The sequence below is a fragment of the Trematosphaeria pertusa genome, assembly GCF_010094035.1.
Source record: "Trematosphaeria pertusa strain CBS 122368 unplaced genomic scaffold BU26scaffold_11, whole genome shotgun sequence".
Lineage (NCBI taxonomy): Eukaryota > Fungi > Ascomycota > Dothideomycetes > Pleosporales > Trematosphaeriaceae > Trematosphaeria > Trematosphaeria pertusa.
The window spans coordinates 274,925-292,258 of NW_022987222.1; the positions used below are offsets into that span (position 1 = coordinate 274,925).

General features: G+C 46.8%; 5 protein-coding genes across 5 annotated transcripts; 3 read left to right on the top strand and 2 right to left on the bottom strand.

Moving 5' to 3' along the window:
* Positions 1-5,987: 5,987 nt before the first annotated feature.
* BU26DRAFT_57681 (uncharacterized protein) lies at positions 5,988-8,016 on the top strand. Its single transcript, XM_033834382.1, has one exon. It carries the CDS (start codon positions 6,103-6,105, stop codon positions 7,723-7,725), a length of 1,623 nt encoding a protein of 540 aa, XP_033680870.1. The 5' UTR covers positions 5,988-6,102; the 3' UTR covers positions 7,726-8,016.
* BU26DRAFT_57682 (MFS general substrate transporter) lies at positions 8,017-9,920 on the top strand. Its single transcript, XM_033834384.1, has one exon. The coding sequence runs from the start codon at positions 8,308-8,310 to the stop codon at positions 9,760-9,762; it is 1,455 nt and encodes a 484-aa protein (XP_033680871.1). The 5' UTR covers positions 8,017-8,307; the 3' UTR covers positions 9,763-9,920.
* A 191-nt stretch (positions 9,921-10,111) lies between these two features.
* Positions 10,112-13,119, bottom strand: BU26DRAFT_461233 (uncharacterized protein). Its single transcript, XM_033825059.1, has 3 exons — positions 12,738-13,119; positions 11,580-12,686; positions 10,112-11,532 (listed from the first exon to the last, which is right to left on the bottom strand). The coding sequence occupies exons 1-3, from the start codon at positions 13,000-13,002 to the stop codon at positions 10,385-10,387; spliced, it is 2,520 nt and encodes an 839-aa protein (XP_033680872.1). The 5' UTR covers positions 13,003-13,119; the 3' UTR covers positions 10,112-10,384.
* A 161-nt stretch (positions 13,120-13,280) lies between these two features.
* On the top strand, positions 13,281-14,627 carry BU26DRAFT_405416 (tRNA methyltransferase complex GCD14 subunit; the record flags this gene model as incomplete). Its single annotated transcript, XM_033822853.1, has 1 exon — positions 13,281-14,627. A coding segment is annotated over one exon (1,347 nt), but the record flags the coding sequence as incomplete, so codon positions are not given.
* Positions 14,616-17,038, bottom strand: BU26DRAFT_521409 (Metallo-dependent phosphatase). The gene is made up of 3 exons (XM_033829521.1): positions 16,929-17,038; positions 16,850-16,861; positions 14,616-16,791 (listed from the first exon to the last, which is right to left on the bottom strand). The coding sequence occupies exons 1-3, from the start codon at positions 17,004-17,006 to the stop codon at positions 15,028-15,030; spliced, it is 1,854 nt and encodes a 617-aa protein (XP_033680874.1). The 5' UTR covers positions 17,007-17,038; the 3' UTR covers positions 14,616-15,027.
* Positions 17,039-17,334: the final 296 nt, after the last annotated feature.

Here is a 17,334-nt window from a genome sequence, read left to right on the forward strand (position 1 = left end):
TAGCTATATTTCTTATATTCTTAATTAATTAACTTATATCTTAATACTCTGTAATTTACCTAATAGTTATAAGCCTAGATTTGCCTACTACTATAAATTAAACCTGCTAAGTTTATTTAATACAATTAGACAATAGAGTTACTAACTTATACACCTTGTTGTTACTAATAGATTCTAGAGTTGCTCTAGAAATACGCTATACACGATTAAATTAGCTCTACGTACTATAATTTCTACGATAGAGAACACTATTACTGTTACTAACGTTATAAAAGCCGTTAAAATACTTAGTGTACTATAGAATTAGCCTTACTAGAAGTTTCTTGTAAAGGAAAAGGCTATATAATATAGAGTTTAGGCCTACTATAACCTAGATCTAAAAGAGACAGAACGTAAGAGAATTTAGAAGAAGCCTAAACGCCTAACGCTGTTAACAATTAAGTAAGAAGCTATAAAGATAGGGGACCTTAACGCTAACAAAAAGTTAGAGTACTAGAACTAGAAAGAAAGGTATAAGAAGAATCTTAAGAAGTACCTCCTTGTATAGAAAGGTCTAAGAGAAGTATTAGTGTACATTACTATAATAATTAATACCTACCTTATACTATATATTATAGACAAGAACACAGCCTATAAAAAGTTAGTAAGCTTAAAGAAACAGGTTATAATAACTAACGCGTTACGTTAAGACATACTACTAGAATAATATAAGAAAGTCTAGAAGACCTAGAGGGGTAACAAACTAGATAACTAGCTTAATAAATAGATTTAGATTACTAACTATATAGCTAAACTTAACATGCTAGACGTATAGAGTATATAAGCCTAGAGAGAGCTGCTTAAAGCTCTTTAACTAATTAATAAAGCGTACTCTACGCTTAGGATTACGCAGCTATTTACCTAGCTAGAAAATTAAGCTTCTATAGTGCTAGACCTAGTAGTAGAATTTAGATAGCTATAGAGAGCTACTAAACCTGTTATAGCTAGCCTAGAGACGTATATAACACTAGGTGCGGCATTATAATAATAGAACTAGAGCTAGAGACGTAGTAAGTTTTAAGGAGAGATACTAGAGTGCTTCTGCAGGCGTTGTTACTAGTTTAGCTAGTGCTTTTACGTTAACCTAAAGATCCGCCTAACAGGCTAGAAGCCTAACGCAGAAATTTAGGCTAAGTTCGATAAGAAAAAGAAGGAAAAGAAGTAGACTAAGAAGTTTAAACAAGCTGCTAATTAGGGAACCTCTAAATAGTAAAACAAACCTACGCTAAAAGCAAGTACTACTCTACTAAGCTTTAACAATAACAAGCTAATAAGCAGCATCTCTTCTACTAACTCTATATTCTGCTCCTTTAGTATAATAGCTAAGGTTTTAGAAACCTAGAAGGCGGTCCTAACAGCTCTACACCTTATTAATAGGTAGATCTGTAACTCTAGCTCTAATATTTATATCTATAACTTAGAGAATTAGGGCTAGAAAAAGATAGTAGAAGCTAACTTAAACGTTATTGTATACGCTAGAGGGCAAGCTATAAGAGTTAAAGCTTAGAGAGAGGTAATTCTTTAGACTAATACTCTATTAGGACTAACTCTAATACGCCTTACCTATGTAGCGTTAGTAGAGGGCTTCTTTACAAACGTTATAGGGCTTGCGCGCTCTTAAGATATTAGAATCTACTTTAACTCTAGCAGAGACGTCCTATATAAGGACGAGCCTAGTAATATAGTCTATAACTTAGAGTATAAATAGAGGCACTAGCTACTTAACGTAGACAAAAATAGCTACTCTAATTTATAGAAAATATTTACTATATTTATAATAGTATATTAACTATTAAAAGATCTATAACTAGTAATAATTACTACTAGAGCTAAGGCCTATTAACTATAGGCACACCTAAATAAGAAAGCTATTACGCACCTAGAAGAAGCTGTTACTAGCTTTAAGCTTAAGAAGAATATACCTCTAGTTAACTAGAAGGACTATAACACCTATATACAGTTAAAAATAAATTATTAAGTCTTCTAGAGACCTAGATTAACGCCTATAAAGCGTTTCTTCTACTAAATAGAGATAGATTTAGTTTAACTACTACTAACAGGAGAAACCTATTTTAACAAGAATAAGTAGGGACTCTACGTAATTAATAAACTCTTAGGCTAGCATAAAGAACGTACGTTACCCGCGAAAAGTAGAGTAGTATTAATACCTGCTATACGTAGAATAATTACTAAACTATAGCGTTAATTTAAGTACTTAGTTATTATACTTAGAACTAATAATAAGAAGAGTTTTAGCAACGAGCTTGCTAAGATCTATATTAAATTAGGCATTAAATATAAGCCTAGCTTACCTAAGACGCCTAAGTAGAATAGTTGTATAGAGAAAGCTAGAGACGCGATAATTGTAAAAAGCTAAGTAATAAGAATTATAGCTAGATTACCTAAGAAGCTAGCTTTAGAGCTATTTATTATAGCTATTTAGATTCTTAATACTACGCTAGTTAAATTAAATAGCTAGAAAACTCTATATAAGGTAGTAATAGGTTACAAACTATTAGTAGCTTATTACGCTTCTATTAGCTATTAAGCGTATGTTTATAGAAAGAACCTTAAGAAAGCTAATAAACTAGAAGTACGTACTTATATTAGGTACCTACTAGAATAGAACTTCTTAAATATCTTTAGAATCTAGATACTCTTAAAGAATAAGGTTATCTAAACTTAAGACGTCTTATTTATACGCGACAAGCTATACAAGAATAATAGTAGCAAATATAGAAAGTCTCTAGTAGTTAATATAATTAACATTAAGGTGTATAATATCTCTTATAAAGAGCTTATAGTAGAGGTTAAAGATCTACTACTATAGAGCTAATTACGCCTATTTAATATAACTTTAGATAAATAGACGTTAACACTAGAGCAACACATACTAGCTAAAGAATTAGTAAAAGAAGACCTAGAAATACAAATCTAGAAGAAGTAATAACAAGCTAAGAAGCGTAACAAGTCTCTAAGAGGTTACTTAATTACTCTAGCGTTGTTAAGACACTCTACTCTATATAGTAAGAGCTTAAGAGGCGCGTTAAGAGAGACTAACCTCTCTAAGATAAGCTTATCTACTATTTAAGCTAAATTGCTACAAAGACCTCTTAGAGCTATAGAAGACTCTAAATATGTGCTAGATAGGCACTAGAATAATGCTCTACTATGTTAAAACCTTAATTTTAAAGACCTAAGTAATATAATACAGGGCAGACGCTATAGACGCTCTTCTCTAAGGCCTAAATATATAGCTAGCGTAATTAAAGTATAAAAGAAAGCTTAAATATTTAACTTAACACTATTAATAAACTTATATAACTACGTATTTATAGCTTTAGTAAGCTACATTAATAAACTAAGAGTTAACAGAGAGCCTATAAGGTTAAAACACTACCGCGATTAGATGCTACCTCTACCTAAGCGTTATAAGAATATTAAAGGCTATATATTTAAAGCTAAGTTTAAAGAGGCTGTATAGAAGAAGTTTAGTAACTACTTTAAGAAAGAGTGCTTTAAGAAGACGTTAGTAACGCTAGCGTTAACTATAGTAGAGTACCTTCTACTTATATAGGTATTATTGTACAAATTTAATAAAGATAGATATCTACTTAAGTGCAAAGCTTGTCTAGTAGTTTAAGAAGACCTCTAAATATAATAGGGCGATACCTATACCGCTACCTTAGTAGCAAGAACCTTTTAAGCTCTAGTAGCTATAGCAACCGCCTTTAGATTACTAATGTATTAGTACAACGCTATAAACACCTTTCTAAACGTAAAGCTTCTACAGAAGCTCTACTACTACACTCTAGAAGGTTTTACTAGTTAGTTTAGCGAGCTCTTAGAGCTGTATTAAGCTCTGTATAGGCTAAAGAAAGCACCTCTACTATAGTACAAGGACCTTACAGAGACTCTTAAGGAGTTAGAACTTATTAAAATAAGCATTATACTATGCCTATAGGCTAGTAACAAGCTTATAGTCTTCTTCTTTGTTAATAATATTGTTATACTTGTCTACCTAGATAATATAGACGTTTATGTAGAGTTTAAACGCTACCTGCTTAAAAAGTATAAGATTAGAAAGATAGGTTAACTTAATTAGTTTCTAGGTATACGAGTTGTAAGAGACATAGAAGTAGCGTTAACCTAGCTAATCTAGAATTCCTTTATTAACAAGGTTGCTAATAAGTTTAACCTGCTTCTAAAACTAGGTGCTAAGTATTTACAATTCCCTATAAGAGAGAACAACCTCGCGAAATCTATAGAGGTACCTAATAGAGAGTAGACAAAGCTTTTCTAGTAGCTAGCTAGCTTACTAGTATATATTTTCTACTTTACACGTCTAGATATATTAAGAGCTTACTTAGTGTTAGCTTAACACTTAATTAACCTAGGTTAATAACATCTCTACGCCGCTATACACGTGTAGCGATACCTTATAGAGTTAAAAACCCTTACGCTAAAAGCGTTACAATACGCTGCGAAGAAGAAACACTTCTAGAAGGTAGATTTTAAAGAGCCTATCTTCTATAGAGCCTTAGATACTTTATTTAGTAACAACCTAGATACTAGAGCAAGCTCTAAAGACTATATCTTTAAGCTATATAAATTACCTGTAGATTAGAAAGCTACAAAACAATAGATAGTAACTAAATTAACAACTAAGGCAGAGCTTCTAGCGCTTTTAAAGACAGCTTTAAAAATAGAGTAGTAGAACCTGCTTTTCTACTACCTAAAGCTAAACCTTAATATTAAACTAAAGCTTTAGTGCAATAATTAGTAGACTGTAGGTATAGTAACTAAGGCTATAGAGAAGCTTTAGACAAAGCTTAAACACGTTAACGTACACTAAATATAGCTCTGCTAGAAAGTTAAGAACTAAAGAATTAACGTTAAATAGATTTCTATAGGTTAAATGCTAGCTAATAGACTTACAAAGATTCTATTACCTTAAAAACACGCCTATTTTATTTAATAGCTAGGGCTTAAGAATATTTCTAGCAAGTTAAAGCTTCCGCTATTCTTAGTAGAGTAGTAGAAGCTACCTAAGAACCTCTTACGCTAGTACTAGATTAGATAGCAAACCTAACTAGAGCGACACATGCCTAATTCGCTAGTATTTTAGGACCTCTAAGGTAACTGTTTGCCCTTATTTTACTTCTAGCTCTACTGTAGAAGCGTCTACTACACTTATTTAACTATTTTCTAATAATTTTAACGTATATATATACTAGTTTTATACGCAATTCTATTATATCTTAACTAGCTACGTTTATTATAATCTATTAGATTAACTATAAAATTAATAGGCTACGTTTATTATAACAAGCCTAGTCTTAATAAAATACGTAGCAACGTGTTAACGTCTACTTAATAAACTACTCTATAAAGTTGCTATAAGCTGTAGAGGGCTGCGGCAACTACAAAAATACCCTAAAAGCTGTTAAATAAGGTATTCTTTCTTTTTTACTCTCTACTCTTAAGTTTAATTTACGCCTTTAACATTGCTCTATCTCTTTTTGCCTACGGGGGAGCTATAAGAGTTAGTAGTGTAGAGGTGTTACACTATTACTTAAACACTTAAACGCTCTACTATTTAAACCTAACCTCTAGAACCTATATTAGACTTCCTAATTAGGAATAGGCACAGCCTTATGCACAGATCTCTTATCTCTCTGCTTTCTGCACTTCTCTTTTAACCCTACAGGGTCCTCTTACAAGAGGGGTGGCCCTTATAGAACACTACAGCACTAAGAAGTGTATTTATAGGAGACGATTATTGATTACCTTTTTGGGTATAGTTAAAAGCCTTACCTTCTCAGACAGCTTTCTGTATACACTTCAAGCTGGGGGGGTGTGTTGCCGGATATGGTTACTACTTCACGTGACCTGGTCATGTATATATATAGCCATATTTCTCGTATTCTCAATCAATCAACTCATGTCTCAATACTCTGCAATTCACCCAACATACAACCACATCTATACAACATGTGGACGACCAAGCTTAATTCTCTGGCAGACCTATGAACATGCGATGCATCGCTCTATGGAACCAGGATGAAAACCGAGGCCGACAGGAACGGGGCCGACAGTCCATATCTCCGCTATGTACAAAAGCATAGCCACCGACATCCGAGCCTCAAGCTCCTCAGAGATCTTCCCGAAGTACCCCAACATCCGACTCGGATCAAGATACTTGAGTTTAGAGGCGACGGTGTCGACAATGTGGATTTCAACAAGGTTGCGCAATTGGAAGCGTACTGGTCTGCAACCGCTGCTGCCTCAACCGACTGCAAAGGCCGACTATACCTCGTTGAGGATATATCACTGCCTTATATCTCTTCCTTTGGTCTGCGATTCAACATCGACCCGCGATTCTTCGTTGAATACTTGAATTTCGACCCGGATCGGAATCAAAACTTCCTCAGCGGTTACCATCCGATGCGACGCCTCACCTCATTAAGGAATCAGACCGACTTCGCTACGTTCGTGTATCATGAGATCAGGGCTTTTAGCGGGACAGCCCCAAGGAGAGAAGATTACGAGATCCGGACGATGACCAATGTACCCAGGCTGCTTACGACTGTGGACCACCACTCTGGACGATTCACTGGGCTGGTACGGAGGAATCTAAGCGTTTGGCGCAGGCCGAGTCAGGGAAACGATAAGCCATGGGATGTGGTTATTTTGGCCGACCCAGCTGCGAGCGACAGGTTTACCATCCGGAACTGGAAGAAGATGGCCTGGACTAGTATATCATGCCAGAGCTCGCCATATCTAGAGGGCTATCTGGATTTTACGTCTTGGCCGCCACCACAAGAGGATGTTTCGTTGCCGGACTACCCTTCTCAACATCGCAGCATGCTCGATGATATCGCCCGATACTGGTGTGGAGCCTCGCCGCTTGACCTCAAGCTCGCTGAACAAGACCCCAGCTATTCACCGATTTTCGCCTATCGCATCGTCGCTGCACACTGGAACCTACAGTTAGAGTACCTCGTCCCAGTGGTCAGCAACCTCGAAAAGGGTCTCCTTAAGTTCGAGCAGATGGATGCGCATCCGCACGCCGAGTCCATAAACAATGAAGTGTCGGCGCTTCGTGTTCTCCTCTCGGATGTGAACTCGTGGCGTCGGCGCGTGTACTTCTATCTCGAGCAGATGAAGTGGAACATCGAAGTCCTTGGACTGCCACACGGGGGAGTCATGGAAAGGATCATCGGCATGGATGAAGAAGAGTGTGAAGAAAAAGTGCCACATCCGTGCAGAGATCCGAGGAAGAGGCAAGAGAGGGATGCGAATATGCTGGCAGCAACGGACTTTCACGCGATCTTGATCTCCCTCCGTTTAACTCAGCAGCGGATCCAGTCGCTCCTTCCTGTCGTAATGGGCGCCTTCAGCCTCCTCGAAGCGCAGCACTCCGTCCTCAAGGCCGATCTCACTATCCGCTTAACCAGCGTCGCTCTAGTGTTCGTTCCACTCTCATTCACCGCAAGCGTGTTAAGCATGTCAGAAGACTTCATTCCGGGGAAGAGGCTGTTCTGGGTCTACTTTGTTGTTTCGGCCCCGATGATTATCGCGCTGTTTTGGTGGGCGTATTGGGTGCAATTGGGAAGTTTGAAGAGGAGGATGGCAGGAAAGTTCTGGAGGGCGAAGTTGGGCAGAGAGGCGAAGGAGGACTGACAAGTATGCCGAATGCACCTTCCTCAGCGATTTGCGTATATCGATTCTCTGGACACTTTGCTGTGTTTCCTCAGCAGTTTGCGGAACCAAATCCGTCGATAAAAATACCCATCGAGCATACGGAACTCGTCCATTGATGCAACATACATCGACCACCAAGCCATTTCTTGACAAATCGTCTATCGCTGACAATCCTTAAAGTCAAGATCGACTCTAAAGCCATTTCAACCAGATCACATGACACCTTCCACGTCCGCGGCTTTCTCGCCGCATTTATAAGCGGCTTCGCTTGAAAGCAGTTAGCTTACCCCAACCACGACCGGAAAATTCCCACGGAAAACCTTTCCTGGCGCAGCTCTGCGGCTCACCGCCAATGACGGGTCTCCAAAAAGATCATCTTCCATGCCGTGATGAGTCGTTAGCGCATCGCGGTGCATTTTGCGCCGGAGTTGGGTTGTGGGTCCCAGATATCTTCCCCGCTCGCTGTTAACCGCGACTGTTCATTCATCCTTTTCTCTTTTGCTTTAGACTGCGATTTTCACTTCAGTCGTTTCCAAATAGCATGCTACGCCGTAATTCGTAATGTCTTTTTCTACCGAGAGAAATGCGGACCTAGACGTCGAGAAAGCTTTATCCAACGATGCCGAAAACTCTCCGAACGTTGAAAAGCATGAGGGAAGCGAAAGCCGCTCCATATCATCAGCAGAACCAAAAAGAGAAGAAGAAATAACCCGCCTCCCAACGCACACATCACAAACCCCACGAAAATCCATCAGTAACCTTGCCCGGGTCCTAACAACCCGCTCCAACGCCTCCGTTATCGACCCTGGCCCACCACCCGACGGCGGCCTCAAAGCATGGACCCAAGCCTTCATGGGCCACTTCGTTGTCTTCAACACGTGGGGCATGATCTCCACCTTCGGCGTCTTCCAAACGTACTACACGAGCACTTTGCACCTCGAGCCGTCGGCCGTGTCCTGGATCGGGGGCATGCAGATGCTGGGCCACTTCGGCCTGGGCATGTTCTCTGGCCGCGCACTGGATGCGGGACTGTTCTACTGGGTCGTCATTCCCGGGATGCTTCTCGCAGCGCTGGGCATGTTCATGACGAGCCTGTGTACGACCGGCGTGTACTGGCAGCTATTCCTCGCGCAGGGCGTGATGAACGGGATTGGCTGCGGGCTGCAGTTCACGCCTTCCATGTCCCTGGTGACTACGTACTTCACTAGCAACCGCAACGTCGCCGTCGCAATCATGGCGTCTGGGTCCGCAACAGGCGGGCTCGTCTACCCGACTATCGCGCGGCAACTTCTTCCTCGCATCGGCTTCGCGTGGACAGTGCGGACTATGGGCTTCATCATGCTAGTCGTGGGTGCATGCTACTGCAGTCTGCTCAAACCACGCTTACCCCCGCGGAAAAGCGGCCCATTGTTCGAACTCTCGGCGTTTAGAGAGGCGCCCTATACTTTGTACCTCGCCGGCGTGTTTCTCATCTGCCTGGGCCAGTACTTCGCATTCTACTACATCAGCTCCTTTGCGCAGAACGTCATCCACGTACCGTACAGCACATCCATCAACCTCCTCATGATCATGAACGGCATCGGCCTCCCGGGCCGCCTCATCCCCTCGTACTTCGCCGACGCGAACTTCGGACCATACAACACGCTCATCCCGTTCTGCTTCATCTCCGCCATTATCCTGTACTTCTGGACGCTGGTCTCCAGCATCAGCTCTCTCTACGCGTTCGCGATCCTGTACGGCTTTTTCTGCGCGGGGTTCCAGGGCTTGTTTCCCGCGGTGCTGACGAGCTTGACCAAGGATATGAGTAAGGTGGGGACGAGGAATGGGATGGGGTTTGGCGTCGTGGGCGTGGCGACGGTGCTAGGGCCGCCAATTGCGGGGGCGCTGATGCAGAGGGACGGGGGGAGCTACATCGGGGCGCAGATTTGGGGTGGGACGATGGTGCTTGCGGGGAGCGCGGCCGTTGTGGCGGGCAGGGTGGCGATAACGGGGTGGAGGTTTAGAGTGAGGGTGTGATGTGCGGTGTTGAAATAGCGTAATGAGAAAAGGAGTTGGATTTGCAGGAGGCAGTCTTCAGGGCCGCCTTATAGAGCATTTTATTGATAGACAACGTGGAATTCAGCCACCGAGGCCTTAGAATATTGTGAATATGAAACAAGAACGCTTCCGCAGCCATGGCATATTCCCTGCTCATAAGTTGACCTCAGGTTAGCGCTAGGTCCGTTTGTCCTTGGGTGCATACCTGAATCGACAACGGCTATGATGGCGCTTCTAGCAGTAGGATGCAGAGAGAACCGCAACGGTGTATAGTACAATATCCTGGGAAAAGCCCGAGGACGGAAAAGTTGTGTAAAGTGCCAGTGTCAAGGAAATGGCACCGTATAGCGAATGGATGGTTGCAGTACAGCGCCACAGCGGCTCTTCCAGCGCGATCCACATTATCTCGGCTTGTGAACCATAACGTGGAAGCCAGCTACAGAGATATGCATTTGGAGTTTCATCCTTACACATGTAATCCGCGGCCTATAGAATACCTTGTACATAAACCGCCCCTCGCACCGCCATAAGCGTCTACGAATGGTTCGATAAAAGGCGCCCAATCCCATTCAACCTACTCTATCAAAGACGTCAAAGAAGCTCATGAGCCGCCCAGACCCTTCAGATACTCCTCATGCAGCTTCTTCTGCTTTTCCCACTCCTTCTTCATCTTCTTTGTCCTGCCCTTCGCCACATCCGCGCCTTCCTTGTCCTTGGTCGGCAAGCCATCGTCATCCCAGGCGCTGTACTCTTCCGTCCTGAACATATCCTTAGGGCTAATCTTAGCCTGCTCCGCAAGCTTCACCTTCTTTTCCGCCTCTTCCCGCTCTCGCCTCAGCTTCGCCTCTTGCTTCTGGCGAGCAATAGCTTCCTTCTGCTCTCGAGCCGCTCGCAGTTCGGCATCTACTGGACGAACCATGGCCGGCGCGTTCTCTCGATCTTCGAGGTAGATACCTAGGTCCCAAAGATCCAGGTCGCGCAGCCGGTCGCAGAGTGCCAGGAAATCCTTTGCAGGCGCCTTCCTCTCTGCAAGACCTTTCAGGTTCTCCTGGAACGTCGATAGGACTTCGGCATATGGAACAGCGGTCGCGTCTTGTAGCTGGGCTGGCTTGTCCTTGGAGATGATGGATGTGAGGACTTCTTCGGATAGGTCGCCCGCTATAGCATGCTGGCGGATCTCGTCGCGTTCGCGCGAGGCAGCATGAACAAACTCACGGGCTTCCGCCGGGATCTCGACCCCTGACCACCCGATTCCATTGTCGTTGGGGTCTGCTGATCCGTCGCAGCCGAAGATGCGAAGGATCTGTGTAATCCATCGTGCAATCTCCTTCGACACGTCGTCCGAAATGCCACTCTTGGCTGCAGAATTGTAGTCCGTGATCAGCCCAGAAATAGCGCGCATAGCTGTAGGTGTGTCGAACGAATCTGCGAGCGCCTCGTGTAGCTTTGATTTTGCCGATTCGAACGCCTGTCTCATCTTCTTATCCTCCGCCTCTGAGGAAGAGGTAGAAGGATGAACATCCAAGTCGAGGATTTTATAGAAGAAGTTGGAGATGTACGACTCGAATGAAGACGCGGCTTTTCGCATGTCGTCCGTAATCTCGATGCTGTCATGCCACGGACCGAGAAGGAAGACTATGCGAAGACTTCGGGCGGTCCAGTCTTTTCGAGCCAATGCTTCTCGAATCGTTGTGAAGTTCTTCAGAGACTTTGACATCTTCGAGCCCGAGATCGATAGATGACCCATATCTGCGTTCCTTAGTACATAAACTAGCGTCAAGAGTATCGTAACTTACGCAAGAAGTAATTCACCCACTGGTGGCCGCCGGCTTTCGTCCAGTAGCCTTCACTCTGTGCAAGCTCGTTATCGTGATGGGGAAAGCACAGATCAATACCCCCGGAATGGATATCCATCTGCTCACCAAGCACACTACTCGCCATCACAGAGCACTCTATATGCCACCCGGGACGTCCAGGACCCCAGGGTGACTGCCAAGCCGGCTCTCCGGGTTTGCTTGCTTTCCACAGGGCAAAGTCGCTGTCGCTGTGTTTCTCTGCAGACTTCTTCGTTAGAGCTCCTTCTCCATCTGCTTGGAGGTCTTTGTCGTTGCGATTCCACGGTTCAAGGCGTGCGTAGGCATTTCCGGGAGTGTTTTCGAAAGCCTCGATGTCGAAGTACACTGATCCGTCTGAGGTCTGGTACGCATAGCCGTTCTCGACAATCTTCTGCACGAAGTTCACGATCTGAGGGCCGAACTCAGTGACTCGCGTCACCACATCGGGGTCCATGACGTTCAAGGCCCGCATATCCTCGTTGAACCTTGCCTCGTACTTCTTCGTGAGCTTCGTGAAAATGCTATGGTCACTAGCATTGATCGACGAGCCATATAACAAGTCCAAATATGGCAGTAAGACGTCTTCTGCTCCGGCATAGAAAACGGCGATATCTTCTGGCGTCTCTTTCGATGGAGCTAGTAATGAAGTCGCGGCCTGTCCAGCGGTACGCAGATGCATTTTGATTTTGGCCTCTTTGTCCGTTGGGGGTCCTGTTCCGTCGAGAGACTTTCCTGCGATCACGGCAGCATACTTCTCGGCCGATTCTTTGTTGAAGTCCTCTGGTTTCAGGTCAGGGCTCAGGAGTGGCAGATTCTTCTTGATATAGGCATCGAATGCCTTCACAGTCGTATCGGTAACCTCTCCGGTTATTGTGGGGTTTTTAGCTTTGTATTCCGCCAAGAGATGCTGTTGCCGCCCCCTCAGGATGATTTTGTCGTCCACGTCCGTCACATTCTGGACGAATTTCAAGTCGAATCCGAAGTAACCCGCCAGAATGCGGCGGAGAATATCAATGGTGACATAGTTGCGGGCATGTCCAAGATGTGCGTCATCGTAGACAGTCGGACCTTTAAGACAATAAGCACACCGCTAAAGCGAAAAAGTGTTAAGTAACGTACCGCAGCTGTACCATTTCACAGCTTTCCCCTCGGGATCCACGGGGATGAAGTCATTCTTGGTGCGCGTTAAGGAGTTCCAGACCTTCAGCTTCGCAGGAACTGATGATTCGGGCTGTTTCCACGGCGGTTGCGTGCGCGCCGGAGTAGCCATTGTGGCCCTCCAGATGGAATGTACAGGCGCTTTCTTGAAACTGTGTCTTGATGAGGGTAAGAGTGGAGAGGCTGTGCAAAGTAGTTGGCGCGACAAAGAGAAACGAAAGACCATCAATGGGATGGTTGCAGACGATTCGAAAAGGAGTGACGGAAAGGAACGAAGAAGAGGGGCTATATGGAAGGAGAAACAGGCGAAGGAGTCAATATCGAGAAGCGAAGTGAGTCAGGCGGAGGCTGATGGTGTCGTGTCACGTTGCTTGCGGAATTTGGAACCCCTGTCGACGGAGGTCTTGGCGCCTTCCCCGCGAGCTCCCCGCCAAAATTTCGACAAGCTCGTTCACCCGTCACGTCCTCCAGGGGCACCTCTGCAACGCCTCCATGGAACATCGACCTTCGCCGTTTCTCGATCCCGGCTCACATTCAGTCGCCGACAGTCTCGGTATCCTTCAATTGAAGCGCGACCACCTCATCCCCGCCGTTCTTTCCCCGACTGCCGACTCGGAATACGCAGAAGGCAAGGTCGAGAACACACGCTTCGGCTCCTTCCCACACAGCACACTCCTGAACCAGCCATGGGGCACCCAGATACTCGCTTCGCTTGTTGACACAGGCTCGCGCGGAGCAAAGTCGAAGAAGCGGAAACGCGGACAGAACGATGAGGGCGCGGGAGGACCTAGAGCAGACGCCGAAGATGTGAAGAAGGATATTGCGAAGGCTGCCACGGCGAGCAGTGGGTTCGCGCATCTCATTCCACCTACTCCGGAGACATGGACGTTGTGTCTGCCGCACAGGACGCAGGTCGTGTACACGCCGGACTACTCGTACATCCTTCAGAGACTCCGCGTGCGACCTGGGGACCACATAATAGAAGCAGGAGCGGGCAGTGGCAGCTTCACTCATGCCGCTGTGAGAGCGGTCTTCAACGGCTATGCTAGGCCTGGCGAAACACAGAATAATAGCGAGGAAAATGAAGCGAGCGAAGCTGGCCCGACAAAGAAGAAGCGAAGGAAGAGACACGGCGGTGTATACAGCTTCGAATACCACGCGCCGAGAGCCAAAGAGCTACAGAGCGAGATCAAAGCGCATGAGCTCGACTCGCTCGTGACCGTCACAAATCGAGACGTCTACGCCGATGGATTCTGCTTAGATAGCGACGATGAGCCAAACGCAGACGTTATATTTCTCGACCTCCCCGCGCCTTGGCTTGCCCTCAAGCACCTAACACGCTCGCGCCCCTCATCCGCAGTCCTGAAATCCCTCTCCTCCGACCCATCAACACCAAACGACTCGGACATTGCCACCCAACCGCCCTCCGCACCAACTCCGTTCCGCTCACCGCTCAACCCCAACAGCACTGTGCGGATATGCACCTTCTCGCCCTGCATAGAGCAAGTCACCAAGACAGTCTCCGCGATGCGCTCGCTCGGCTGGCTCGAAATAGGCATGGCGGAGATACAATCCAAGCGCCTCGAGGTGCGCCGCGAGCGCATCGGGCTGCAAGAGGAAGGCCTGCGCGGCGCAAACCCCAGCGCAGCAACCGTGCAAGAAGCGGTCCAGCGTCTGCGAGACGTAGAAGACCGCGCGAAAGTGTTCCATGGTCTGCAGAAAGAGAAGCAAGAGGAAGTGATGCGGAGGGCTGAGGCCAAAAAGCGGGGCGAGAAAGTCCCGCCTGTAAGGGATGAAGAAGCACAGGGCAAAGCGAAGAAAAAGAAGAAGATTGAGGGGGTACCGCCGTCGAAGCATGACCGGCTGGAGCGCGCGAAGAAGGACTTGGAAAACAGGAACCTGTTCAAGGAGGGGAGGCTGGTGCATCGCACCGAACCCGAGATCAAGACGCATACGTCGTATCTTGTCTTCGCGGTGCTGCCGCGTGAGTGGAGCAGAGAGGATGAAGAGAAGGCGAGGTCGAAATGGAATACCTAGGCAGTTTCTCGTTTATGGAGCTCGCAGATCGTCTGAGAGCGTTAGTCTACCTACAGAAGAGAAGTTTGCCCCTTGTGCGATGAACCGCTTGCTATGTCCTGAACAAATCCCGGATGTATCCCAAACACCGCTCAATGCGTGCTGTCCATGCGAACCTTAGATCGCGTTCCCGTAGAAAGAAAGTAGTACGACTGAGAAGAATGAGCGGGGTGACCTATCCCCACACCGCATCCTTCGCCCTCTTGCTCCCGTCCCTCGTGGGCGGCGTCGAAATGACATGTGTCCACGCCTCCTTGCCATCAATAAACAGCCGATAATTCAGTAGACTCTGCTCGCTATGGTCGGGCGCCGTAATCTCAACAGCGCCAAACTTGCTATTTCCATCCGGAAGATACTTGATGCAGACGTCCTCGTCGTCGGTTTCATCGTACGTGCGGGTTGGGAGATAGAACATAGAGAGCGGACTAGTGCTGAACTCATGTACCGTCGCACTAATCGGCCACTTGGAGTCTTTGGGTGGCGGGAAGGAAGTCGCCGCGAATTCGTGACGGTCGCCACTGAGAACGACGACCCCGACGCCGTGGGCGGAGCTGAGATCCCAAGCTGCCTCGAGGATCTTGCGCCGCTCGAATAGGTAGCCGCCCCACGTGTCTTCTGTGCCGAAGTGCCAGTTCTTGGTAAAGGGGACGCCGGTGACGATGATCTTCCAGTGAACTCCTTTTGGTGGCGGTTTGCTTACCCAGGCGAGCAGGTCCGATAGCTGAGGCTCACCGAGCATTGTCTTAGACTCATCGTTAGGGTTCTTGTTTTCGGGGCTTCGGTAGCGGCGAGTATCTACGAGGAAGAACTGGGCTGGACCCTGCGTGAAGCTGAAGTACGTGTGTCCCTTGCGGTGCGGGGGCGGATTGACTGCGACGTGGTAATGAGTGAAGGCGTCATACGCGGGGACAGCCACGCCGGTCATGTTACCATTCCAGTCGTTCGCAATCTCGTGGTCATCGATGACATGGATCCAGGGTAGGTTCTTGCTCACTGCGGGCCAGGACGGGGACGAGTAAACCTGGCGGTATTCGCGGCGGTAGTGCTCAGCCTCCGTGCCTAACCGTTGTGGCACGTCGACGTATATGAAGTCTCCTAGGAAGAGCATGAAGTAGGGCCGGAGTTCAGGCAACCAGCGGGCAAGATGCGCCATTCCGGGAAACTCAAGCGGATGCTGCCAGGGTGTGTATGGGACGCGGGGCTTGATGCAACTTGAGTGGACAAAGGTGTATTTGCCGTCTTTGAGCAATGAGACGCGCCCGGGGCGAGGGGCGGTAATGAAGGTGCCTGTCGTGTTACCGCTTGATGTCTCAATGACATACTCGTACGGTGTGTCCGAGCGCAGATGGTCCAGAGAGATGGCTGCGGTAAAATCAGTTTCGTTTTTCGTCCAGTAATCCGGTTGGCTCGAATGGAGTATCTTTCGCATCCACGAGCGATTTGGCTCATCGATCGACCGGTAGAGAACTTTGACGTCGAACGCATACGGCTCCCGCACTAGAATGTTGGCGGTGTGCTCGGAAATATAGCCTAGACGGCCAAAGGACGCATGATGGCAGGAGTGGAACATGGGCGCGCGGTAGACCATGTCCAATGCCATCACAATCAATGTCACATTGATAGCGAACGTAACCCAGGACCATAGCAGCGAAGAGGGGCTCGGCATGCCCGTAAGCAGCGTCCGCAGTATCTTCGGCTTCCTCTCCTCATACTGAATTGTCTCCTCGACGTCTAGCTCTTGCAGTGGTCCATCCTCAACGCCTTCTATCAGCTCAATATCTTCCGAGGAGTCAGAGGTCGAGCTGCCCCTTGCGACCGTCTCCTTCACGATTATGTCAAGTTCGTCGGATATCACCTTAAAGGGGGCCGTGTCCTGAAGGCTGATGAAGAATGATGGAAGGTAGACTAGGGTCAGAGCGGTCGCGAGTGGAGGGGCGATCTAGGCAGGTTATCGTTAGGATTTTCAATGAGGCTCAGCGGCAGCGCAGGTGACTAACCGTGGTCGGAATCTGCAGTAATCAATACTTAGTGAAGGTCAATAAATCGGGGAGGAGTACAGGCAGACAAGCCACTCACCCATCGCAAAAAGATGTAGATACTGACTCGCAGAGCCAGTGAGCTCACGAGTGTGAGGATGTCGCTCGCGGAAGCCATCACGAGGCTATCATGGCGGAGGATGGATATGGTGTTGCGGCCTGGAGGTCTGCGAGCTAGCTTGTGATGGCGGCCCCAAAATAACGGTGACGTAGATCCGCAAATCCCACGCTAAGCTATCATTGGCTCGCCTAGCTCGCTAGCCCCATTCCCGTAGTTTCACTAGCTCGCAACGCTCCTTCCTCCGTCCGAACACGAATATATCCCCAATCCTTCATCGGATATCTGTGGCGGAGCCCTTTTGACTCCTCAAAAGTACACTACACCGGACTGTGGAACCTTGGACCTTGCCAAAACGAGCTTCCACGCGGTCGCCGTTGCTGTATGC